The sequence below is a fragment of the Kogia breviceps genome, chromosome 10, assembly GCF_026419965.1.
Source record: "Kogia breviceps isolate mKogBre1 chromosome 10, mKogBre1 haplotype 1, whole genome shotgun sequence".
Lineage (NCBI taxonomy): Eukaryota > Metazoa > Chordata > Mammalia > Artiodactyla > Physeteridae > Kogia > Kogia breviceps.
Window position 1 is genome coordinate 79,354,546 of NC_081319.1, and position 27,907 is coordinate 79,382,452.

Consider the following 27,907-nt stretch of genomic DNA (forward strand, 5'->3'; position numbering starts at 1 on the left):
TCTGGAAGGAATGACTTTCCTCTTTCCCTGTTTGGGTTATTTATTTCTTGCAGTTCTGTCCCACCATTGAAAATGCTTCCATCCCTCTTGGATTAAGTCCCCGTAAAACCCCTGTGAGTTGGGAGGATGCAACATCAGTATTGTTGTTTTATAGTTAAAACAAGTTTTGATCAAAGGGGTTCATGGGCTTTTCCAAAAGCATCTGGGGACCACTGCCAGGCTGTACCACACTTCTCCAATCCTGAGTTGATGTTTTTGAAAGTTGGTCACATTTTCTTCTAATTAATAAAAACAGTTGGATGGGAAGCTAGAAAGGAAGAAGGAGATGATGAAGGTGGGAAGTTTTGACTGGGAGAGTTATGAGTATTCTCATTCAGTTTTTCTATCACTCCCTAAGAAGGGAATTAAAAACCTGTGAACCTCCCATTATTGCAGCTGAACCAGTAAATTCCTGATGGCTGCTGGATTAAAAGAGTATCTGGGTGGTTTCTCATTTCAGCATCTCACATTGCAGGGCATATTCTCTTACTTATGCTAATCTCATTTAAAATATTTCCATTTTCTATTTTGAAAGGAAAGTCAGTTTTCTTCCTATTTTGTTTTTCTCACCATGGGGCAATTTCTAGAACAGGAGGGTGTGAGCCTTGATTGACAGGATGCCACTTTCTTGCCAGCTGCTAAACTTTCTTTCTGCCCCTTAGATTTCTTTTTCCTAAATTGTTGGAGAGCTGGCCCAGTACAGCTCTTGGTGGCTGAGGTACTCGGCTGTTAGCAGGATGAATCAACCCTGAATATTTTCCTGAATTCAAAAATTCTTTTTCCTACCATGAGGAATACCTGCCTCCACTTTGATATCTTCTCTTCTCTTTCTTAAATCCTCATACATACACACATACATTTAGTTATTTATTTATATGTATAAAAATGAATCTTTGATTTAAATATACATCTAAGGGACTTCCCTGGTGGCGCAGTGGTTAAGAACCCGCCTGCCAATGCAGGGGACACGGGTTCGAGCCCTGGCTTGGGAAGATCCCACATGCCATGGAGCAACAAAGCCCGTGCACCACAACTACTGAGCCTGTGCTCTAGAGCCTGAGAGCCACAACTACTGAAGCCGTGCGCCTAGAGCCCGTGCTCCACAAGAGAAGCCACCGCAATGAGAAGCCTGCGCACCACAACGAAGAGTAGTCCCCCCTCACCGCAACTAGAGGAAGACTGCACGCAGCAACGAAGACCCAACACTGCCAAAAATAAATAAATAAATTTATAAAACAAACAAACTGCTCCTCTCTGCCTTTGGTCTTTAAAAAAATAAATAAATAAAAAATAAAAAAAAATAAATAAATATACATCTAATAACATGCATTGTACATTTATATTACATTTACATTATAATATATGTATATATTATGCACATATTTAATAATATATACATTTATTATTAATTATAACATGTATTTTAATATCCATTATAATAATTGTATGTACTATTATATAACATATTAGTACATTACAATGTTATTAGTAAAAATTAATATGTATTAATTTTATATACATTGTGCAAATTATAAAATATGTTAAATATGTATATATATTTAAATCAAAGATACATTATTCTGCCCCCCCTCCCTTATTTTGGTCTCTGCTTGAGTATCTAGTCAAAGAGGGTAGGATGCGGAAATGACATGACTGATCAGGACCTGTGGATTCCCTCCCTGACAGGTTATCAGCACAACTTTGACACCTACGATGACAACTTCATCACAGACCTCAACACACCCTATGATTACGAGTCTTTGATGCACTACGAGCCTTTCTCATTTAACAAGAATGCTAGTGTCCCCACCATCACAGCCAAGATCCCTGAGTTTAACTCCATCATTGGGCAGCGCCTGGATTTCAGTGCTATCGACTTGGAGAGGCTGAACCGAATGTACAACTGCAGTGAGTACCTCTGGGTCTGAGGACCGGGTAAACCCCCTGACCTTACGGGTTTCCTGTACATTTTCCTTTGTGTTAATTTTGTTCATTTGTCCATTTCATTAAGGACATTAGTTTCCCTATCCTTAGAAAAAATTGTAACACCTACCTCACAAGATGGTTATGAAAATCAATTACGTGTTTGTGTTCTGTAAAGTGAAAATAGTGGACCAATGTAAGGAGCTGGAATTGTCCAACTTCTTCAGCTTCCCTTTGAAGGGTGCATCCTTATGTAAAGCCCAAGATAGCTATAGGCTTGAAAGTACTTTGTATCTTAAATTCTTTGTCCAGGTTAGTGGTTCCTGGAGTCCTCTAATGCTCAGAGATGGGATGTTTTCTAAAATGGCCCCACTGGTCTTCAGAGACACATTCTTTAATCCTGTTCAATATGTATGTAGAGAAGATCTAGTAAGAACAAAGCCCAGCATAATAGGTACCTCATTCTCGATCTAAAGGAGTCGATGGTTGGCATTTACAGAAAAGCATGATGGTAAGCCTTTTTATAATTTGTGAAGTGTGTAGGGCTGCATCTGTGTTGGCAGGTTCTGCTATCTAATGCATGACGGTAGGATTTACAACTGAGAAAAATCAAGACAATGAAAGGCTCATGACCCTGCTAAACAATGACATCTTAGTAGCCTGTCATTAGGTATTTGACATGAGAGGCCTTAAGTTTTTAACCAGGTGACAAAAATATCCTTTGCAGCCACAACTCACACCCTTTTGGACCACTGCGATTTTGAGAAGGCAAACATTTGTGGGATGATTCAGAGCACCAGAGATGTTGCTGACTGGGTCCATGAGGACAGCACTCAGCCTGGACAAGTGGATCACACCTTGCTGGGACAGTGCACAGGTCAGTGAAGGCAGCAAGGAAGTACATTAAGGAGGTTCACCAGGTTCAAGGAGAAATGGCAGCCGGCATGTTTGGCCTCAGTTGGAATGCTAGTTATCAAACCTGGAACTCTGAATGAGGACAAAAACCATTTCTCATATCTTTATTATTAACGCAATAAAAAGCATCCAGGTTCTGGGCATGCAAAAGAAAGGTTCATTTAGGCGATGACAAAACTGATACAGACATAATGGTTGATATGACTTTGTACTTGTTGGTTATCTAGTTTATATAGAGTGTGTGTAACACAGGAAACTGTACTCAATATTTTGTAATAACCTATAAGGGAAAAGAGTCTGAAAAAGAATATCTCTATCTATCTATCTATCTATCTATCTGAATCTCTGTGCTGTATACCTAAAACTAACAACGACACTGTAAAGCAACTATACCTCAATAAAAAAATTTTTAATTTAAAAAAATATATGACTTTGTGGGACTTCCCTGGTGGTGTAGTGGTTAGGAATCAGCCTGCCAATGCAGGGGACAGGGGTTCGATCCCTGGTCTGGGGAAATCCCACATGCCGCGGAGCAACTAAGCCCGTGTGCCACAACTACTGAGCCTGTGCTCTAGAGCCCACGAGCCACAACTACTGAGCCCGTGTGCCACAACTACTGAAGCCTGCGTGCATAGAGCCCTTGCTCCTCAACAAGAGGGGCCACTGCAATGAGAAGCCTGCACACTGTAACAAAGAATAGTCCCCGCTCGCCACAACTAGAGAAAGCCTGTGGGCAGCAACGAAGACCCAGTGTAGCCAAATATATATATATGTATGACTTTGTAAATTAGGGCAATGTCTCTAACAGCAGTGTCCTCCAGTGGAACTACGGTGTGCACCACATAGGTAATGCAAAATTTTCTAACAGTCACATAAAAAAGAAACAAGGGAAATTCTCTTTAGTAATATACTTAACCCAATATATCCAAAATCTTAACATTTCAATGTGCAATCAATATAAAAACTATTAATGAGATACTTCACACTTTTTTACCGTAGGTATTTGTTTTTTTGTTTTTTGCTGTACGCGGGCCTCTCATTGTTGTGGCCTCTCCCGTTGCGGGGGCACAGGCTCCGGACGCGCAGGCTCAGCGGCCATGGCTCACGGGCCCAGTCGCTCCGTGGCATGTGGGATCTTCCCGGACCGGGGCACGAACCCGCGTCCCCTGCATCGGCAGGCGGACTCTCAACCACTGCGCCACCAGGGAAGCCCTACCGTAGGTATTTGAAATCTGGTGTATATTTAATCCTTACAGCAGATCTCACTTTGGACTGGCCACAGTTCAAGTGCGCAATCGCCATATATGTTTGGCAGCTGCCATATTGGATAAGAGTTTCAGGTAGTTCCTGTACATGGTTTGTGCAGTGAAAAAGCCATAAAGTCAGGAGAGACCTGGGTTTAGAATCTGGCTCCACCACTTGCTAACTGTGACCCCAGGAAGTTGTTTTTGTTGTTGTTGCTGTTTAAGTCTTTTGGCTTTTTGTAAGCCTCTCTGACCATCAGGCTATGGATCGTTCACAGCGAGCTTGGAAGGAGATAATGCACATAGAATCTTCAAAGGCAGACCAGCAGCCTTACTCCCTACTCCCCACCCCCCATCGTCCCTTTCTCTCTAGAGGTTCTATTTATTTTTCAATTTCTATCTTAACACCCTTTTATTATGTGCTTGTCATTGAAATTGTACCAACCCTATTTGGAAGAAGGTGGGGTTATAGATTATAATAGCCTTTTAAAGACTGGACTATCATCAAGTCCCTTAGTCCATGCCTGTGTGAGAGTTGGTAAGAGTTCCTTCACAGAAGAGACCCAGCTTATCACCCCGATGCCAGGCCACCAGGGAGAATGTCAGAGATTGTCAACAATTACCACTCTTCCTCGCGCCTTGGCAAAGGGCGAAAGTCTCTGTTCCACATCAGATTATTAAACATATCATCTCCAGTGTCCAAAGGGTGATCTACGCCTGAAGTTCTCTTTAAATTTCCATCATAACCTCTGATCTAATCTCTCCTGTGGGTTTGCTGCTAGGCTAATGTGCAAGTTCCAGCTAAACAGAAAGGTGATCTCCGTGTGAGAGGAATCTGCTGAAAGAATATTCTAGCATTTTAGTAGGAAAGGAAAGGACCACAGCCCAGAGAGGTAACTAGAAACGCTTTCTCAGCTTAGCTTGACCAGCCATTATGCTTCTTCCACAGGAGGCACATAATGGGACGGGGTTTCCTCTGCTAGAGAGCACTGCCTTATTCAGGTAGATGCATAGACTCAAAGAGCTCGAAGGATAGAAGCCACTTCCCACTTGAATCCCAGAGAGATGAATGAATACCCAGTTAGTAGCAGCTCTAGGGAAAGAATTCGGGTCTCCTGACTCCTCAGCTTGAGTTATTGGACTTGCACTTCATACTTCTGACCTCAACTGGTGGAATTCCTGAGCAAGGATAACCAGGAGACCTTCTTAGCCCTGTGAGCTCTTCTTTACCTTAACCCAAGCCCTCAGCAATTCACAACACGAAAGTCTAAGGCTAGTAAGATAAAGTATTGAGAAGAACATACCAGCAAATATAATTTACCCTGATGATATATTAAAGACATACAGTATTTTTCAGCTTTGTGGGAAGCTTATTTAAACATCCTTGCTCATGCCCCATATGTGAGGCAGGATGAGGCAAGGACTCATATTGTCAAAGTACCTGGAACTGTAGATGCTCACTTCATTTTTACTTGATGAAATGTTTTCAGTGGAGCATGTGGTAAGAGGTTGAGTATTGGAGTAAGTTTAGATGACTTCTTTATATGCAAGAATTGTTCATTGCCCTTGCCTTTGAAAAAGTGTGCTGGTTTTCCAAGCGATGTATTTGTTTAGCCACCTGCTTGTTTTGGGGGAGAGAATTTTGAGATACATGAGTTGGGCAAACCCAGCCTCTGGCATAAATGTAGACCCTTTATCCCCTCTTTTTTAGTGTTCTTCCAAGGCTTTCTTTACATTCAGGAGAAATCCTCAGTTGGTCCCTAATATACCTTGAATGCCCTTTCTTAGAACACAGTAAAGGTGATTCTTTACCACTGATAGTACACCCAGTAATTAGGCTACAAAAGGGTGAAACTGAGCCCTACTCATTGTGAATATTTAAAATCCAATTCCTCAAACTTTGAATCCCACAGTTTCTTATACAGCTAGGAGGCCAGCTCTTTTCCTTGGAATGAATCTCTAAACAACGAAGTTAACGAAGAAAATAGAATTCATATCACAGACACTAAATTCCATCAACTTTGCTTAAAGCCTGTATTTCCTTAAGTCAGAGGTGTACATTCCACAACCTTGGGAACAAAAGCAATCAGGAGAGGCAGTGGAGAGCTGGGACTTTGACCAGCAATTCTGTCCGTGGAGACAGACAGAATATTTACTGACAAACAACCTTTTTATTTTCCCCAGAAGAGTTCTAGCCTTTGTCGCCTGGATGATGGCTGTTGCTCACTGTTTCACTTTGCCTGGGCTGAGGGCACCCTGGGGTATTTGTGGCCAGAGATGGGACTTTAGGGTCCTCTCTCCATAGGTGCTGGCTACTTCATGTACTTCAATACCAGTTCGGGGATAGCAGAGGAGGCAGCCCTGTTGGAGTCTCGGATTCTTTACCCAAAGAGGAAGCAGCAATGCCTGCAGTTTTTCTACAAAATGACAGGAAGCCCTTCAGACAGACTCATCGTCTGGGTCAGGAGGGATGACAGTACCGGCAAAGTTCGGAGGCTGGTCAAGGTGAAGACCTTTCAAGGTACTTAAAGGCATCCTGTGAGGACTGATTGGGCTTCATCTTTGGGATTGTGCTGTTTCTCCTCCTTCCCCTCCTTCTCCCATTTCACCCTCCTTCCCCCCATCATTCCTCCCACCCCTCCTCCTCTGTCTCCTCTTCCTTCCTTTCCTCCACCTCCCTTCTGCCTCTTTGAAATGCATAATGCCTGGCATGCTTTAACCGCTCAATGGATGTTTTAACCATTCAGAAATCGCGGGTTCAGGTGAGGCTGAAATATACAATTGAAAGAGGCCAATCAGGGAAAGAAAAAAGAAGGCCAATCAGAATATAAAAATCTAGTTTTCACTAGAGCTTTGGAGAAAGCCAGAATAGAGACAATTGGTGATTCAAAGGTAGAGATTGGAAGGTAAAAGGGAAGCAGGAATTGATGCTGCTGGAGAGAAGTGGTTAAATAGTGGACCATAAGTGTTTCTGCATCTGTTTCAGCAAACTGAATGATACCATTATTTAATACACTGAGGTAACTTGAACCCTACTTGTGAAGTTGGTGGCAAGCAAGTGACTTGTATACGTTAACTTCACTAAAATCACTTATATATTCCTTAGTGGTACTTTATGTATTTCTATAAGAAGATCATGAAAACCTTAAAATGCTAAGGTAGTTAGTTGGTTGTGAGAGTAATCTGACTGAAAATCAAGATCCAGGGTTATGAAAGCTAAGTACTTACCTTCTTTTACTGTGGTGGTGGTTCATTCATAAATAGAAAAAGAGAGACATGTTTCTCTAGTTTTCCATTCAACAAAGAATTTCTTAATTAAAATGAGATAAAGGAAGCATTCTTTGTGTACTTCTAGAAGAAGCTGCTGCTCTCGATGGGTGGAGGCTTCCTTAGTAAAGTCTACTCAGAAGAACAGGGGCCCAAATTGTCTCTACCCAGGTCACTCTGTGGGTAGAGAATGCTACAAATAATGGTTTTGCGGGGTTCACTTTTCTGGCTGAAATTTACAGAGCTTCTTTATCAAATAGAGGGATGACAGCTAGGTGCCCTTTAAGAGTTGAGAATTTGCTGCGTTACCAAGGACTGTAAATTTGGACATATGAAATTGCCATTGTTTGACTTTTGACTTATCAAAAGTCTGTTTTATATGGTTCAGCCCAATACTTGTGCATTCAGTGCTAACATTAAGGGGGTGGGACGCATTTATACCAACAAACCCAGGGGAAAGCCCAGAACCTGCAGAATGTAATAATATTGGAAAACAAATTCATGATTAAGACTTTTATGATAAATCAGAGTGTGTCTTTTTTTTTCTTTTTTAGCTATTTTCCCATACTAGATATGTGACTTTGGAAAAGTTCCTTAACAAGTTTATAGCAGTTCTTCTCTCCTGTGTTTGTTGTGAAGATTACATGAGATCGTTCATGTAAAGCACCTGCCACAGTACGAGGCTCCAAGTAAGGGCTCCAAAAATGTTGGTCACAGTTGTCACCAATTTTATTCTCTGTCCTCAGGAGATTTTGACCAAAATTGGAAAATTGCCCATGTTACACTAAGAGAGGAAAAGAAGTTTCGCTACCTTTTCCAGGGCACAAAGGGTGACCCCCAGACCTCGAGTGGGGGAATTTACCTGGATGACATCACTTTGACAGAAACCCCATGCCCTGCAGGGGTTTGGACGGTCCGGAAATTCTCTCAAGTCCTGCAGAACACGGTTAAAGAGGACAAGCTTCAGAGCCCTCGATTCTACAATTCAGAGGGCTACGGTTTGGGGTTGACCTTGTACCCTCATGGCAAAACGAGGTCCAGGAGCTCTGGGTACTTGGGACTTGCCTTTCATCTGTGTAGTGGAGAGAATGATGCTATCTTGGAGTGGCCAGTGGAGAACAGACAGGTGATAATGACAATACTTGACCAGGAACCCGATGTCAGGAAGAGAATGTCCTCCAGCATGGTGTTCACTACCTCCAAGTCCCAGACATCTACAGGTAGGTGGTTAGAAGACCTGCCCCTCCACCTGGAAGGGCCAACAGACACAGTTCTCATCTGTATAGGAGAGAATAACTTTCCCCTCACAGTTCTTCCTTGGGCACATCTACAGCAATGTCATGTTGGAGCATTAAGTTAAAATGTCCTTGTTTCTTTTTTTCTTTCATTGAAGTGTAGTTGATTTACAATGTTGTGTTAGTTTCTGGTGTACAGCAAAGTGATTCAGATATACATGTATATTCTTTTTCAGATTCTTTTCCATTATGGTTTATTACAGGCTATTGAATACAGTTCTTTGCGCCATTCAGTAGGACTTTGTTGTTTATTTATCTTATATACAGTAGTTTGTATCTGCTGATCCCAAACTCCTAATTTATCCCTCCCACCCCCTTTCCGCTTTGGTAACCAGAAGTTTGTTTTCTATGTAAGTGAAAATTTTCAGTTTCGTCTTATCTCTCTCTCTTTCCTGAATCCATCCATCAAGCATGTAAGTAAGGGCTTGCAAGGTGCCAAGCTCTGTGCCAGCTCCTTAGAGTACAAGCAAACCAACCAGTCCCTATCTCACTGAGCTCAGTCCGAGAAGACAGATCCAGGTAATCATTTATCAAATACTCAGGGTTTGCGAGGCTCTGTGCAAAACTGATGCACCGCGTCCTAAAATATTACTCATTGTCAGTATGTCCGTGAAACAAACTTGCATGAATAAAGGAATGGGCAAACTATTTTTGTTTTCAAAAGAAGAGACTTAAGCCTTAAAAGGAAGAAGCTATAGCTCTCTCTTCCCCTTCATTGAGAAGTCACTCAGTAGTGAACAATGACCCTTCACGGGGGTGGTTCTCTGCTCCACTGCCCTCCTAATTCTCAGGGTTTTTTTGTGTTATTTTTCGGGGGGGTTATTCAAGCAGAAAATCACAAAAATTATAATCATCCTCATCAGTTCACTCAGTCCCATGTAATTAATTTTTTTCATCTTGATCTTTTGTTAGCACTTTTATGAATTCATCAGTTTTCCATTAGAGTTCTGAAAATGCTTATTCATTCAGTTCAGCAGTATAGTCAGTTATCAGAAACCTGTACTTGTCAGAGTCTTTTCCATGAATTCCTTGAAGATGAAACCCTTTTATAGGAACATTTTTGCAAAAGCATCAGAGTACACCCAGAACTGTCTGTAAATGACAAAAGACTTAAAAATGACCACGGTGTAAGATTTGATGAAAGTTCATAATAATGCAATTGACAAGGTAATTTAGTTATTTCTGAGATATACATTTTAAAGTAAAAACTAGAATTATGACTTATTATACCAGAACATATAAGACTTTTAGAAATTTCATGTAATGTCTGAAACATTTATTTTAACATATTTCCATATAAATAACCCAAAGAAAGTTCAGTATTAGTTGTTTGTTTTTTTGTACTGCAGGTTCTTATCAGTCATCAATTTTATACACATCAGTGTATACATGTCAATCCCAATTGCCCAATTCAGCACACCCCCACCCCCACCCCCACCCCACCACAGTTTTCCCCCCTTGGTGTCCACATGTTTGTTCTCTACATCTGTGTCTCAACTTCTGCCCTGCAACCTGGTTCATCTGTACCGTTTTTCTAGGTTCCACATACATGCATTAATATACGATATTTGGCTTTCTCTTTCTGACTTACTTCACCCTGTATGACAGTCTCTAGATCCATCCATGTCTCATCAAATGACTCAATTTCGTTCCTTTTTAGGGCTGAGTAGTATTCCATTGCATATATGTACCACATCTTCTTTATCCATTCGTCTATCGATGGGCATTTAGGTTGCTTCCATGACCTGGCTATTGTAAATAGTGCTGCAGTGAACATTGGGGTGCATGTGTCTTTTTGAGTTACAGTTTTCTCTGGATGTATGCCCAGTAGTGAGATTGCTGGATCATATGGTAATTCTATTTTTAGTTTTTTAAGGAACCTCCATACTGTTCTCCATAGTGGCTGTACCAATTTACATTCCCACCAATAGTGCAAGAGGGTTCCCTTTTCTCCACACCCTCTCCAGCATAATTCTCCTGGAAAGAGTAAATAACCTGATTTTTTTCCAACACATTTTTTTCTGATTAACAAAGCTCTTATGGATAAACAACAAGGTCCTACTGTACAGCACAGAGAACTATATTCAATATCCTATGATAAACCATAATGGAAAAGAATAGTAAAAAAATATATATACATATAACTGAATCACTTTGCTGTACAGCAGAAATTAACACATTGTAAATCAACTATACTTCAATGAAGAAAAGCTCTCTATACTCATTAAAGACAAATGGAAAGTGAAAAGTAAAGTGATAATGTGATTTTCTGTAACCTGTAACTTTGCAGCAATAAATGGCTCCGTCATCTGGGACAGGCCGTCTGTCATGGGGTCCTATGACAACAGCTGTGCCTGTTTTAGAAGCATCGACTGGGGCTGGGATGCTATCATCTCCCACCAAATGCTGAAAAGGAGGAGTTTCCTTAAAAATGACGACCTTATAATATTTGTGGACTTTGAAGGTATTTTGCTGGTTTTCCTGAATAAATAATCCTATGTTCTGGGTGTTCTGTTGACTTTACATGGATTTTTTTAAAGCATCTCATGGAAGGTGGGGATCTTCTGGGGGGACTAGGTTAAAAAAAAAAAAAAGACGTGCTCTAAGAGAACCACCTTTTACTCTTTTATTCAAGGTCTCCCATCTCGATTTTAACTGTCCTGGGGAGAAACTAAAATTTTAGTGTCACCTTTTTGTCTAACTTATCAAATGTGACAGTTTGCTGACTTCAATTCAGTTTCTATCAGTCTATCCATACTCACTTTATGCTTCTCTTCTCAAGTTAAATAAATAAAATTGTGATTGGACTACTTTAAACATAAAATAGCAAAAAAAGAATGAAATCTTGCCATGTGCTACAACATGGGTGGACCTGAGGAGCATTATGCTTCGTGAAATAAGTCAGACAGATAAAGGCAAATACTGTATGTTTCTGCTTACATGTGGAATCTGAAAAACAAAGCAAATGAACAAATATAACAAAACAGACTCATAGATACAGAGAACAAACTAGTGGTTACCAGAGGGGAAAGGGGAAAGGGTAGGGATAAAATAGGGGCAGGGGATTAAGAGGTACAAACTACTATGCATTAAATAAGTTACAAAGATGTAATGTACAGCGCAGGGAATATAGTCAATATTTTATAATAACTTTGTATGAAGTGTAATCTAAAAAAATGTCAAATTACTCTTTATACACCTTAAAACTAATATCATCTTTTAAGTCAACTATACTTCAATAAAAAATAATCAATCTATAAAATAGCTGGCATTATGAAAATCCGCTGGACTCAAAGCCACTTGTCTAAGTCACTAAAAGGTGACGACCAAGAAGGGTAGAGACAGCCCAGGGAGCTTTCTCCAGGAGTGGAAGTGACTTGTTGTCAGATTTAATCATATATCTTCCTCACCACCCTTTGTCTCTTTCCTCGAGATATCACCCACCTCAACCAGACTGAAGTTCACATTAAAGACAGCAGGCTCATCCCCCAAAGCCTCGTTCTCCAAGGCCAGGAGCAGCCGGCTTCAGAAGAAGGTTCGGGAAAGGCCTCCTTAGAGAAAGCCCTACTGAGCAGCCTCGACCAGGGGCAGCACAGCCGACAGAAGCGGTCGGTGGACAACACGGGCCCCTTGGAGGACCACAACTGGCCACAGTACTTCAGAGACCCATGTGACCCGAACCCTTGTCAAAACGAAGGCATCTGTGTGAACGTGAAGGGGATGGCGAGCTGCAGGTAGGCTCTGTGGCCTGGGGCGGAAGGTGTGGGTCGGCAGAGGGGAGCCCTATGTCTGCTTACCCTGCTAAAAGGCACAGTTCTTAGGTCAGGGCATCCACGCCATCAGATGGTCAACTGTGTCGCTCCTTGACTCCACAAAGCCGTGCCTGGACTCAGAGGGCGGAGCAGGGGTCCTGCCAGAGCAGAAGAGTCCCAAATCTCCTGTCTTTTCACGTGTATATCCCTTTGCTACCTCTGGGACATTGTCAACAGCATCTTGAATGTTGTTGGAATTTTGAACTCCACTGCAGGGCTCAAAAATGACCCAGAGCTTTTTTTTTTTAAATATTTATTCATTTATATATTTATTTGGTTGTACCCGGTCTTAGTTGTGGAAGGTGGGCTCCTTAGTTGAAGCTTGCAGACTCCTTAGTTATGGCATGCAAACTCTTAGTGGCATGCATGTGGGCCCAAACCTGGGACCCCTGCAATGGGAGGGCGGAGTCTTATCCACTGCACCACCAGGGAAGTCCTGACCCAGAGCTTTTAGCATCAAGGCTCCACCACAGGGATTCAGGACCGAGCTTAAACCTTCTCTGACTGCCAATGTTATTATTGTTATTTATTATTATTTCTATTGTCCATTAGTTCAATTGTACTATTATCATCTTTATGTTTTCAATAATAATAAGAAGAATATCTGATATTTGGGGGCTGCTTGCTATGTGTCACATGCTCCCCCGAGCAGTATGCATTCATGATCTAAATTATTCCTCACAGCCACCCTGTGACATAAAGGCCCTTCTTATCCCTGTTTAGGGCATAAGAAATTTGAAGCTTAGAGAAGTAAGTAATTTGTCTGAAATTACCCAGATGGTAAATGCTGGAGCTTAGATTTGCAATCCAGGCCTGTCTGTCTGTACAGTTTGCTATATTTAATAGTTCTTTTTATAATGTTTGTTATTTGCATAAACTATTTCATAAAAGGATGTATGTGATGACAGAAGCATCAGTTTCATTTGATAGAATAGTAGCTGATGTGGGAGCCGGTCTGCTTGGCTCCAAACACCTACATTTCTTCTCAGCTCTTTTTGATCTCCACTTTGTTCTTTCTTTTTTAAACTTTTATTTTGAAATAATTCTAGATTTACAGATACATTTCAAAAATGCAGCAGAGTTCCCCATACCCTAAAGTCAACATCTTACATAACCATCGTACATTAGCAAAGGCAAGAAATGAGCATTAACAAAGGTAAACACTATTTAAAATAGTATTAACTAAACGACACACCTTATCCAGATTTCCCTGGTTTTTCCACCAATACACATTTCTATCCCAGCATCCAATTCAGGACCCCGTATTCCATTTAGTTTTCATGTCTCCTTAGCTCCTTCAATCCTGAGTGGGTCCTTGGTCTTGTCTTTCATTATCTTGATACTTTTGAAGAACGTTGATCAGTTATTTTACAAATTGTTCCTCAATTTGAGTTTATCTGATGTCTTCTCATGATTATATTGAGGTTGTACGTTTTGTAAGAAGAACCAAGACGTGATATGACCTTCTCAGTGTGTCATGTGAGGGGTACCGGATGTCAATATGTGTTATTACCGGTGATGTTAACATTGTCATCTGGCCAAGAGGGTGTCTGCCAGCCCTCTCTCCTGAGAAGTGACCATTCCTCACTCTTTAATTAACACACGTCTTGGGAGAGACACTCGGAGACCATGCAGACATCTTGCCTTTCCTCAAACCCTCACCCACTAATTTCAGCATCCGTTGGTGGAGTTTGCTGAACCATCACTACTGTGTGTCAGGAAACACATTCTTTAAGTGTCCCAAACCTTCCTCCTGAACTTTGCATATGGTAGCCAAGAGGACAGGGTCTGGAGACAGACCTTCAGAGATTAGACTTCAAGAGTGAGACACTTACTAACTGCATGGCCTTGAGCAAATTATCTAACTTTTCTGAAAGATAGGGATGATGAGAATGGCCTGGTAATAGCCACCACCTCAAAGGGTTGTTCCAGGATTAAATTAATTGACTTGCCTAAAGCACTCTGAACGAGGCCTGGTGCGTGTAACTGCTTAGTCCTCTGCCGTTGTTGCTGTGCTGGTCTTGTTGTCAGGAAGCCCTTGGGGCTCAGGTGGTTCCCACACGCCCCTGTGTCCTGTCTCCCCAGGTGCGTCTCTGGTCACGCCTTCTTCTACACTGGAGAGCGATGTCAGGCCATGCAGGTGCACGGCAGCCTCCTGGGCCTGCTGATCGGAGGCGCAGCCAGCATGGTTTTCTTGACCTTCACCATTATCTCCATCCTTCGCCAAAGGCCAGGCAGTGATGCCTGCTGACATCAACTAGACTGCAGAAGCACCTCCTGCCCTTGGGCCCTCCCTTTCCTTCCCGTGCTCATTGCAGTTTGGGGCAGCTTCTATTGGCCTTGCTTTGCCTCCAGCCTCTTGTGTGACCCTTATGGTTTTCCTGTCCCCACCCTCACGTGGTTCTGTTACCCTGCTCTGTGCTCCAAATGTATCTAGTGTGTCCTGTGATGACGTTCTTATCCCTTCGTTGTAAATCCCTTGTTTAATAGACTGTCTTTCCCATAGACCGTAAGCTCTACGCAGGCAGACCCACCTTTACTGTGTTAGCCCAGGGCCTGGGAGTCTGCCTGGCCCGGCATGCATGGTCACTCAGTAAAAACGAATAAATGAGCCAGTAATTGAATGAATAACTAAGATATAGAAACTCTCTCCTTTTTACTGCAAGTAAGATGTATACAATGAAACACATATGTTTTTTTGTACTAGAATCAAACACTCAAATACCTGTTTTCCATCAGACACAATAGGTTTATTATTCTTTTAGGGTCTTGTGTGTTAAAGAATTTCAAATAAAGATTCCTCCTAGCAGCAGCATTTGCTTTCCTCCTCTGATTCTAAGGGAAAGTCTTTAATAAATTCAATGACTATTTCATCAGTACCTTCAAGGGGTCCAGAACTGCATGTGAATTGTGTGTGTGTGTATGGAGGGGGAAGAATCATCCAAAAGCTCTTGCTCAGATCTTTTTAAATTTTAAAGTACATGTTAAGGGACTTCCCTGGTAGTCCAGCGGTAAAGAATCCGCCTTCCAATGCGGGGGATGCAGGTGCGATCCCTGGTCGGGGAACTGAGATCCCACATGCCGGGAGGCAACTAAGCCTGGCTGCAGCAGCTGAGCCCACGCGCCACAGCTACAGAGCCCATGCACTCTGGATCCTGCGCGCTGCAACTAGAGAGAAGCCCGTGCACTGCAACGAAGATTCTGCGTGCCTCAACTAAGACCCAAAGGAGCCAAAAATATAAATAAATAAATAAACAAAAAAAAAAATAAATAAAATATTTTTAAAATAAATTATATTTATATACTGTTCATGTGTAAAATTATTAACAAATTGAAAGTATCAGGTAGAAGAGAATTTAAAGGAAGTATTTGTAGACACACTTTCTTTCCGTGGTTCCTAGGAGACAAAACTACCCAAGGCGAGAGAGTTCCAAGAGAGATCAAGTAAGAAGGAAAGCTGAGGTTTCCATCCCCAATCAGCACAAGCTCCACAGAGAGCTGGCTCTAGAAGTTTACTAAAAGAAGATATTTCAAGGAGCCTGAATGGTCCCGGCTTTCGGTTACCAGCTTTCTAAGTACATACTTCATGACCACTCTGGAAACAAACGCGAGAGGTTAAGAAGAGTCCCTTTAATGCAAAGGTGTGAGAAGAGTTTGGAGCACGTTCAGCCTCCAGTCCCAGTACTGAGACTCCAGCCTGAGGTGCATCAGTATCCCCTGGAGGGCTGGTTAAAACGCAGATCGTAGGCACCACCCCGAGAACTTCTGATTCAGTAGATCTGGGGTAGGTTCTAGGAATTTGCACTTCTAGCAGGTTCCCAGGTGATGCTGGTGCTGAGAACTGCTGGTCTAGTGGATAGAAAAGAGGTCTGGACATCAGGCTCTCTGGCTGCAGGCTTGGATGGGCCATCTAACCAGCTCTGCAACTGCCATAAAATCACACATGCTCTTGGTCTTTGTTTCCTAATCTGTCAAATGAAAGCAATAGTTGACTACCTTCTCCCAACCCACTTTAACATCTACAGGGTTACAGGGTAATAAAATGGGATTAATGGATAAGAAGATAGAGTTAAAAGTATATGCAAAGTGTGCTGTTTAATTTTCAGAATAGATGAGAAGCTACCCGGCCACCCAGCCAGTCTTCATTTCCAAAAACCAAATTGGAAATCACCTCCAGCTTTGCTTCTCGACGTGCTTCACAGCCCTGCAAATCCACAACTGACTTTAAGGCTGGGCTTGGAGAAGGCGTTCCCTCCACACCCCTGTGTCTTTCCTTAGAAGGGAGCTCCAGGCACTGTGGTTGCTGCAATTGTTTTTCTTTTGTTTTATTAGAAGGAAATGTGCTCTGGGCCATGCCTGGCTTAGATCTGGTCCAGCTCAGAGGAGAGGTCCCATCCTAAACAGAGGACAACATTTCCTGTACACCTGAGTTCTCTCTGAAGGAAGCAGAAGCCCAAATTTCAAGGGTAACTTAGAATTTTGATCTAGTATTAGAAATGAAAACTGCTACAATAATGACAAGGAGGTACCAGGCTGAGGGTAAAACATTTTGATATTTCTCAGCACCAGCACCATACCCGCCATCTTGATTCATCTCCATTGATGATGTATGGTCATCCCTGTTGATTGCATGATTGATTAGGAATCTGGCTCATCGTAGAACAGACAGTGTATTTAGCTTTTCTCTGAGCCTGAAGTTCTCCATCATACCAGGAGGATTAGCAGATACTTTCTTCTTTTGAGGAGCTGAGGTGTTGATGGATGAGTAGGCATCTGTCATGGGGAGGTGGATAGAGAAATAAGCATTTCAACATCCTTAGGCAGTGTGGGATTTGGGATTTAGATGAGCAATGTGAAAAACTGGGAAGGCCTCTCAGTATGCGGGTACTTGGATTCCTTGGTCTTATGTAGTGGGGCTGAATAAGAGCAGTTTGAAAGTCTGAAAATGTTTCATGCTTCCCCCACCCTATTCTTTATCCTGCCATGTGAGGCTATGTGGTACCCTGGGAAGGGCGGAACAAAAAGACAGGAAGTACTGAATCCCTGAGAACTACGTGGATCCGAGCCTGCCATACCAGTCTTGGACTGCTTACCTACATGCTTTTTTGGCTAGAGAAATAAACTTGAATTTTAAGTGGCCATTATTTTGAATCTGTGTTGCTCGCAGAAAACGTAGTCCTCACCGTTAAGATGGTTTCTATGGAGTCAGCACATGACTCAGGCTAAGTCAATCACAATTCCTTGCTCTGCTGTACACACATGTACCGATGGGGAAGAAAAGAGTTTCTCTTCCTTTTCGATCTGAGACTCTGGTTCATAGGCCCCATAGATTTTTTTTTTCCTTGAAGATCTGTCTTGGAATGCAATAAACACACAGAGGGAGACAAAGCCACAAAGGGAGAAAAAGAACTCTGAGAGCATTATTTGAGCCCCTGAATCCAGCTGAGCCTGAAGGTGTACCAATCCAGTATCTTCCCCAGTTACAGGAGCTAATAAATGTCCATGCTCCCTTCAACTAGTTGGAGTTGTGGTTTCATTATTTGTAACAGAGAGATCTTTAAGTGACTCAACTGCTGCAGCACATAATTGGCTCATCTGTAAGAGAGGAAATAACTGGGATGAGTCTAAGGGTTAAGTAAAATCTTACATTACATAAGATTATAAACTTGAATTGAGATGCTTATGCTGGTGAGTTAATCAGCCTCCCTTACTTTGCTCAGTGACTTATTCTTCCTTTCTGGCTTCATAATGGGCATGATTTTAAAGTCAAACCTTGGCAAAATGATGATTTTGGATGTCATGTATCTTCAGGGTTACTTTCAAAAACTCCTAATGATGAATTAAATGCAAAAATGTGGAGGCTGTATGTATTTTGATCCTGAGTAGAGATTGTATCTAAATCTGGGTTCTCTCTCCTGTGTGTGTATAATTTCTAAACAGATACACACAGTTTGATACAAAATAATCATGGCTAAATTCATTCAACGGTCACTGTGTGCCAGATACTCTACTGGGGGCTTCATAAGAAGCAACTCTTCACAACCATCTGTTAGACCTGTCCAGTCATTATCCCCTTTTGTGTTGTGGAAATAGAGTCACAGGAGACTTTACACAAGGTCACAAAGCTAAGGCATGCCGGGCTGACCACTGGAAAGCACAAGGTCTGGCTCCAGAACACAAGCTCTTCCCCACCTTTTATGCAACCAGATCGGCTGTCAGTCAACACTAACGAACAACACAATGTGTTCAACGCTGCAAACTGAAGCCGAGAATTTAAATAATCCAAGTAGCAAATCAGCTGCTGCTTCAGTTTGCCCATCACACGGGAAATCACGATGTAGCCAAGTTGATTAGGACCAATGTCAGTTGGTCCACGTGTGTTCAGACACAGCCTCGGGAATACACTTCATCCCTAGGAAATCGTATTTTCTTCCTACGTGTCTAAATGGCATCCAGTATTCTGAGAATGCTTGCTCTGTCCGTGGCAAGAATAAAAATAGTACCAATGGTCAGTGGAACCCCATGGAAACTCTTTTGCATGCAGAGTAAAGATTAAAATGGCAGGGACGGTCAAGGTGCTCCCTTTGGGGAGTCGACCAGTTGGCTAATGGGGGATCTACTTTCTTTTTTAAAAAAATGGTTCTAATTATTTGTGTCTTTAGATAAATCTTTTATCATTTCCCAGTATTGGCTTCTTATTTGAGAGTTATTATGAAATCTGAAAGAGAGAAATATAGGAAACAAAGTAGAACTGCAAAGTATTAGCCATGTCCTACGGCATGTAATTTGAAGCGAGTCAGAAGGCATGGCTGCCCCCAAATTGCTAACATGCCTTTGTGTTGGTGTGTCTGAGAGGCCTTTTTGAAATTTAAGTAAGTTATTTGTGGATGAATTAAAATTAACTATTGCCCTAAACTATCTGCCAGCTAATGTGGTCCTGAGAATACCGGGACACAGGCTAAAAACGTCTAGACGGTATGGAGGTGCTTTGATAGATTCCCCAGACAGGTAAGGGCAGACTGTGGGCCACGAACACTTAGGAGTTGGGTTACTGACAGGGCAAGATGTGGCCAGGTCAAAAGCTCCATTTCATGGCTTCATCCAGGGTCAAGGTAGCTATTTCCCATGGCGGAGCAACTCTACCTTCAATAAAGCAACGTAGCTGGCATCCCTTCATGCTCCATCAGAGACCAGAAAAGGAAGTAGTTCCATGTTTGCCCAGAACACTGGTCATTATGCTCTGGGCCGCCCTGAGATGAAATTATAAAGCAGGATTAAGGTTGGAGATGCCTTAACTTCTCCACCCTTTCTGTCACCACGTTGTCCCTCTCTCATTTTCTGTGCTCAGAGCTCTCCCTGCCATGGGAGTCTGCGTGCAACACAGGGAAGCAGCAGTATGGTGGTGACGTGCACACATTCTAGGTCAGACGTTCTGCATTCAACACCTGACTCTACCATTCTTGAACTGTGTGACCCTGGGCAAGTGATCAACCTCTCTGTGCTTAGTTTATTCATCTGTAAAATAAAGAGAAAAAGAGTATTTACTCAACCCTAGAAGGGGTTGTTGTCAGGCTTAAATGAGATTCTAGGACAGCACCAAACACATGGTAAGAACTCAATAAATGTTAGTTAACATAGATAGTCAACAGCCATTTTCAGTGGAGGGTAAATTTCATGTCATTTGCTGTGTCCCTCTCCTGGAGCCTGGCACACGTTAAGCCTCATCTCTCCTTGTGATTTTGTTTTCTGTTAGAGGGGTGTCCCATGTAAGGGAGAAGAGCTGAGAGCTATCCTGAGGGTATGAGTAATATCCCAGGCATATGACACTCTCCCACAGTCAGAACTCATATGCCTCTTATGCAAGGCCAGGTCAGCTTGCCCCTCTGCCCTAAGGGCCAGCCCTTTTAGCAGTGGTACTGTTGACTTCTCCTGAATCTTCTTGGATCACACTTCAGCTGGCAGAGCCGGCAGCCTCCTCTTCATCGTGTGTCTGGAGACTAGACTAGAAACTTACCAGCTGCTGGCTGGCGTGTGACTTAGCCCTAGGACAGCTGCGGATTCAACACAGATTGAAAATGAAAGCCCAGCACGGCAGTAGGTTTCTGTGGGTGAATGAGAAAAGGGAATAAGACCATCCTGGTTCATCCTCTTGAAGGTGCATTGATGGGCAAGTTTGAAGGTCCTGTGAAGCATGGAAGACACCCGTGTTTATTTCCCAAACTACCTTCCACGCTCCTGTCTGGAATGGGAGGACTGGGTGATTTCCGGGGCTGCTTTTTAGCTTTGCCTTTAGGTCTATAAATAAGATTCTGTCCGTGAAGAAGGAAAAAAACAGAAGGAGGGAACTATCCTGGCTAGTATCTCGCAGAAATGTACACCTGCCAGTAAAACCCATCACACCTACTGGAACTATGTGCCTGGAATGCCGGCTCGCCCCATATCTTGACATCTCTTTCTACATCATTTCTTTTCCTCCTGCAAGGATCATAATATCGATATAGAAGTGTTAGGAGGTGGGGACAGAGAGTGATTCTTTCGTGCCTGGTTTCTGTCATTCTGTTCATAGTCCCGAGTTACTTGTCCTCTGCACGCTGCCCTCCAGGCTCTCATCCACGGGCCCACGGTAGCTGCACACCTTTGACGTTCTGACAAGGGGCTCAGGGAGGCGCTTCCTCTAATGACCACCAGGTGGCGATCAAGCCTCAGGAGAAGCTGGCGGGCTGCTGGGGAGGAGCCGGAGCTTGGAGGCCAACTGTCACTCATCAGCCCAGGGGCCATCCCGTCAGGACTGCCCTGCCCAGGATAGCTGTGAACAGAGCGCCTCTGGGCATGGGAAGCGCTCACAGTTCCAGAAAAGCAGTAAAGGGATGTACGAATTTCCTCGGTTAATCAAAATCAAACGCCTCTTGTTGCCACCGCTGCTGGAGGTTGGGGCTATTTGGCAGGATGGAGGACCGAGGATGGTACCCATTAAAATTAGTTCCCAAGAAGGAGGGGCCCAGAGGCGTCCCTGGATCCGGGAAGTGAGCCGTGACAGCAGTTTGCCCAGGACTTTCCCAATCAGTTCCTGTTTCTTTTCATGCTGAGAAAAAGCCTTTTTTTTTTTTTTTTTTTTTTCTGGACTCCTGGGTTTGTTCTATTTAGTTTCTAATAGTCACCAGCATACTTCCTTTGGGACTTGGCCCTGCATTAAAAAATAAAAACCCTGGGGTGGGAACGGAGTTGAGTAACCCCCATCCTTGGCTCATTCTTGCGGGGCGGGGGGGGGGGGGGGGGAACACTCATGACCTTTCAACTCTTCCTCTCAAAGTTTACAGGTGAAACGGAAAGAATAGATGTTTAGATCATTATTCTAAAAATAGACAAGATGCCTGTATGTAGACCACACACAGCCCACGTGGGAAAATAGTATTCGGAGACAAATAACGGGGGTCTGGCACAGGGCGGGCTTTAGTAATCGTGCCCATCTTTTCTTCTTTCTTTCTCTGTCTGCTCCATATTCAGTAAGAACAGAGTCATGAAAATTGTTTCCTCTCTAGAATGTGCCAGAGGATAGACTTAGACATCTGTCTACCAGGACATAAGGAAAGATGGGGTGGGGTGGTGAGGCTGGTAAATGGGAAGTAATCAGGGGCTTCATTGCCACCTCCTTCAGTACCATGGATGGGGGTACTGGGGGGGTGGCTATGTCACAGGCCTGGCCCAGGGGGCAATTCCATTCTCTCCTCTTGGCCACCGCTTGACACCGGCAGAGATAAGGGATGGTTTGCAATGAGCCTCCAGAGGGGCAGATGGCCTATGAGCGATGCTGTTACTCCTGGAAGGAAGGGTGCCTGAAGTCTGCCACGTGGGCCCATTTGATGCTGGGGAGACAGAGCTCAGGGGCTCCCCACCTGCAGGAGCGTTCTTTTTTTTCTTTTTTTTCTTGTGGTACTGCAGTGGCCTCTCCTGTTGCGGAGCACAGGCTCCGGACGCACAGGCCCAGCGGCCATGGCTCACGGGCCCAGCCGCTCCGCGGCACGTGGGATCCTCCCGGACTGGGGCAAGAACCCGTGTCCCCTGCATCGGCAGGCGGACTCTCAACCACTGCGCCACCAGGGAAGCCCTGCAGGAGCGTTCTGAAGGCACCTGGGGTCGTAGAGCAGGCCCGGGCCTCTGATGGCTCTCCCCACTCTGTTGGGCGACAGAGGCCCAATATATGCCCACTGGGCTGTGTGTGCCAGAGGCTGAGTCACACCCCGGACTCCAGAAGAGGCACTGGACCCTTTTTGGGAAGCACAGAAGGTCAACGTAAAGGCACGTCTCGGGGCAACATTGTCCAAAGGCTGCCAACCTGCATGCGTGCTTTGGGCCTCTTAAGAAAAATCATCTTGTCACATACAGGATTAGCTTGTAGGAAATCTTCAAAGTCAACCATTTGCTGAGTGCCGTCTCACTCCCTCATGGGTACCGGATGAAGCTTGCCCTACCCATCCTAATTCAGGGCTCTCCTGATGACCCTTGACAACCAGGCTTAGAATGCCCCTGGACTCTCACTAGGGTCATCAGAGCTTACGGTCCCCTCCCCAGAGCTCCCCTGTGGTCAGCCCCTCTCTGCCTTTCAAAGAGATCATGGAAATAATCTACTATTTGCATGATACTTAGTTTCCAAAATACGTTCCTATAAACTATGGTTTTGGGGCCAGACAACAGCCTTGAGAGGTTATTACAATTATCCCTATTTTTCAGATGAGCAAACCAAGGACCAGAGAACTTTGGTGAAGGGCCCAGGGGAGTGAGGAAAGGTGCCTTCCTGTTCCGGGAGCCGTGTTCTTTCTGCTCTAGGCCACACCAATGAGACAGTAAGCTCGTTCTCCAAGAAAGAAGGCTGATGCGGATCTCCCGGCCCTTCCTCCTTTCTGGGAAAGATGAGAGGCTGCAATTTTCTGAGGCTGATACCCCGTGCTTGTCAGTAATCTCCAAGGACAGTTTATAACAGTGTGGCTTTCAGGCCAGCTTGGAGGGGCAGGAGTTATATGGAAGAGAGGTATTTGGGGCCTTACGGATTTAGGCCCCCTCCACCTCCCATATGTGTAAGCATCTCCGCAAAGACCAGCCCGGATGATGTGGTACAGGCCTGTTTTAAATTCATTTTCCTACCCTGCTGTTCATATAGAGAAAGGAAGCAGAATAGCAGAACGCATTTATCTCTGATTTATGCTTTAAATATGTGTTTCCCAGTGTAGTAGCTTCTAGATACATGTGGCTCCTTAGCCCTGGAAATGTGCTGGGCACATGTGGTGTACAACACACACTAGATTGTGAACACTTAGTATTTTTTTAAAAAGGAACGTAAAATATCTCATTAAGAAGTTTACATGAATTACATCTTGAAATGCTAAGATTTTTGATCTGTTGGGTTAAGTCAAATGTATTACTGCAATTCATTTTATCAACTTACTTTTTGTAAAGTGGCTCTTAAAAAATGTAAAGTACAGGAGACTTATCGTTCTACCAGACCGGGCAGCCCTCCCAGCGTTCCTGAATAGTTCAAAGACGGCTGCATTCCTTTTCACATAACGTATTCATAGGAAGCATGCTTTTCTTTCTGTTTATATGAATAAACTTCATAAAGCCAGGGGGAAAGGTCTTCAAAATACAAAACTAAACATCTTCCTTTCTAAATGATGTATACATGATCTTACAAAGAGAAACATCAGGGCAGGGAATTCCCTGGCAGTCCAGTGGTTACGGCTGGACCATAACATGTTTCCAGTGCATGGGGCACGGGTTCCATCCCTTGTCGGGGAACGAACGTCCTGCGTGCCGTGCGGTGCAGCCAAAAAATAAATGTAAAAATAACCCCCCCCCCCCACACACACACAAAGAAAAGAAAAACATCAGGGCAAAAGAGCAGAAAATTCCAGGGAAAGTCCTGTGACCCATGCAAGCATGTGATGGCAGGTTAACCCCATGAGAGAGGAATGCGTCTCCAGAGGTATGGAAACTTTTTCAGTTCCAGGCACGGGCTGCAGGTGGCAGCACTTCACTGGGGGGGGGGGTACTTGAAGGCTGAGCAGTGGCCAGCATAGGAGGAGTATTTTGACTTGGTTTTTAAGCAGTGGGAGGTCAGATGAACAAAAGCTTAGAGAACACAGCACCTGTGTGCTCAGATCTCTGCCCTGTTGGCCTAAATGTCAAACGTACATTAGACTGAGTATATTAGAGCTCCTGGGCTCACTCTACCTGCCACACCAGACGCCGCGTGGAGAAGGTTGTCTGCTATGGAGTTGTGTGTCTCTTTTCATCTGGACAAATCAAGATTTCCCACACAGCACTTTCCCTGAATTTCCACACAGCTGGAAGCCATCCTCTTGGGAAGGGGGCCTTCTGTCACATTTGCATATTCAGCAGACAGAATAACGTTGACATATTTGCAGCACACAAGCCTTATTACTGATACTGCCAGAGAGACCCTTCTCAGTGTGATTACTCTTATGGACAAAGGAAAGTTTGCAGGTCACATATCTGCAGCTTAGGCCTCATTCAGATTCTACAGAACAGGGCTGGGTCCTTAACTTTTTCAAAATGAATCAATTTATTTTGGGCTGTGTTGGGTCTTCGTTGCTGTGCTTGGGCTTTTCTCTAGTTGCGGCGAGTGGAGGTTACTCTGTTGCGGTGCGTGGGCTTCTCATTGCGGTGGCTTCTCTTGTTGCATGCAGAGCACGGGCTCTAGGCACACGGGCTTCAGTAGTTGTGGCACGCGGGCTCAGCAGTGGTGGCTCACAGGCTCTAGAGCACAGGCTCAGTAGTTGTGGCGCACAGCTTTAGTTGCACTGTGGCATGTGGGATCTTCCCGGACCAGGGCTCAAACCCATGTCGCCTGCATTGGCAGGCGGATTCTTAACTGCTGTGCCACCAGGGAAATCCCTAACTTTGTTTTTTTAAACAATCTGAAGAAATAGCTTGTATCATCTTCTCCCCTGGACTGTGAGCAGGACCTGTGATTCTGAGGAGATGTCACTCCCATGAGTAGATTACATCATAGGGCAAAGGTGAAGGAATTTTGCAGATGTAATTAAGGTCCCTAATCACCTGGCTTTGAGTTAATCTCAAGGGAGATTATCGTGGGTGGGCCAGACCTAATCAGGTGAGTCCTTTAAAAGAGGGTCTGGAGATCAGAGACTGAAGAAGTCACAGAGATTCAAAGCAGCATAGAAGCTCTTCTGTTGACTTTGAAGAAGCAAACTGCCTTATTGGGAGAAGACCACATGGCAGAGGATGGTAGGATGCCTCCAGGAGCTAAGGACCTCAGTCCTATTAACTGTAAAGAATATAATTCTGCCAAGCAATCACTGAGCTCGGAGGAGAACCCCAGCTTTCAGATGAGACTGCAGTCCCGGCCAACAACTTGAGTTCAGCCTGATGAGGCCCTGAACAGAGGACCAGGTTAAGCCATGCCCAGAAACTGCGTGATAACAAATGGGTGTGGTTTTCAGCTTCTAAGTTTGCAGTAATATGTTACAAAGCAGTAGAAAACTACTACAGGAAATACAGGACCGTGCTGCAGAAATATCTATTGCTAACAGAACCCATGGGGCTCTGTTTCTGGCTGTCCATGAAAATTCCAACCAAGCCACATCCAAATGTCAGAACAGACATTTGTTTATTTGTTTCCCAGACAGTCAGGTCCTGAGAGCATTACTTCCAGGTCCCCTGGAAGCCTCTTAAGCTTCCTTAAGCTTAAAGCCTCTTAAGCTTCTGGACTCCACATGCTGAGTGGGAGTGTGGATGGTGTGAGGAAAGACATCAGCCCCGTCAGCCAACTGAGCTCAGCTGTGAACTTCTGACACCCCTCACCCTCGCCCCCATACCTGGAAAATAGATGTGACCATTCACTGGAGAAGATGGAATTAAATTCTGGTGGACATGGGGAAGCCTGAAACAACAGCAGTAGCCTATTCCAAGTGCACAGACAATTTATATAAAGAAAACTTCACTCGATCTTGTTAGATTTGTATTGTTATAAGCACAGAAAAGACACAGAGCTGTATACTGGCATGCTATTAAGACATGACTGAAAATTCCAAGTCATAATTTAGAAACCTGTAGCATCTCATTTCAAAGCTAACATCTTTGAAATGATGAGACACTGTTTTCACTGACGTTCAAAAAATACATGAGAGGGTTTCCCAGGTGGCGCAGTGGTTGCGAGTCCACCTGCCGATGCAGGGGACACGGGTTCGTGCCCCGGTCCGGGAAGATCCCACATGCCGCGGAGCGGCTGGGCCCGCGAGCCATGGCCGCTGAGCCTGCGCGTCCGGAGCCTGTGCTCCGCAACGGGAGAGGCCACAACAGTGAGAGGCCCGCGTACCGCAAAAAAATAAATTAATTAATTAATTAAATAAAATACATGAGAGAGACAGATCCACTGAAAGCCCCTCCTTTATTTTGGACACTCAGGGAATCAGAGTTCTGTTGGCCTGGGTTATTGACTTTCTCTTAGGGATGCAGAGCCCCATTTGACATCACCTTCACCTGCCACAAATAAAATGCATTCCACCTACATGGCATTTCTGTGACCACACTTGTTTCCTTTTGTCTTCTCAAATGGTTGTGACTTTCTGTTCCACTCGCCTCAGAATAACTCCTTCCTCCACCTCTGTTCTTGCTGGTTGCTATAATCTTTCTCATCTCCATGAAACTTTTTTTTTTTTTGCGGTATGCGGGCCTCTCACTGTTGTGGCCTCTCCCGTTGCGGAGCACAGGCTCCGGACGCACAGGCTCAGCGGCCATGGCTCACGGGCTTAGTTGCTCCGCGGCATGTGGGATCCCCCCGGACCAGGGCACGAACCCGTGTCTCCTGCATCGGCAGGCGGATTCTCAACCACTGCGCCACCAGGGAAGCCCTCCATGAAACTTTTTCTTTTTCAGTCTTCTAACCTCTCTGAAGGTCCCTAGATAAACCACAAAGGACTATGACTTCCCACAGTGTTTCTTAATTTCTGGCCTTAGCAAACCTACATCCTGAAATCCCCATGGACCTGTATTTACCTCTTTCTCCAAGAAAACAGTAAGGCCCGGGGAGGAGGATGGCAGATACATGACTCATTCAAGAGATGATGTGTTACACTGGGCTTAGAATATTATACTGGGCTTAGAATATTATACTGGGCTTAGAATATTATACTGGGCTTAGAATATTTCTGTAGTTTATGTTCATTGCTCATTGGTGAATGCTCCAACCTCACAACCTCTGAAGCATTAGCACAGATCCCTCTGCAAGAAACTGACTTACCAGAACACTCCTTAATGCAAGAAGGTTTTGGCCCATGGAACCGACTTTATACACTGAGAGATTTCAGGGACTTGGGGAAGTACTGCCCACTTTCCAGGTGAACTTGACCCCATATCTCACTTTGTATCAAAACCA

General features: G+C 44.0%; 1 protein-coding gene across 1 annotated transcript in view; it reads left to right on the forward strand.

The window, feature by feature from the left end:
• Nucleotides 1-14,746, forward strand: part of MEP1A (meprin A subunit alpha) — a 50,301-nt gene extending 35,555 nt beyond the window's left edge. The window contains exons 9-15 of the mRNA XM_059076540.2: nt 1,726-1,947; nt 2,690-2,839; nt 6,427-6,642; nt 8,135-8,608; nt 10,974-11,147; nt 12,117-12,417; nt 14,581-14,746. Coding sequence (XP_058932523.1) covers nt 1,726-1,947; nt 2,690-2,839; nt 6,427-6,642; nt 8,135-8,608; nt 10,974-11,147; nt 12,117-12,417; nt 14,581-14,746 — 1,703 coding nt within the window. The remainder of the gene's footprint in view (nt 1-1,725; nt 1,948-2,689; nt 2,840-6,426; nt 6,643-8,134; nt 8,609-10,973; nt 11,148-12,116; nt 12,418-14,580) is intronic.
• Nucleotides 14,747-27,907: the final 13,161 nt, after the last annotated feature.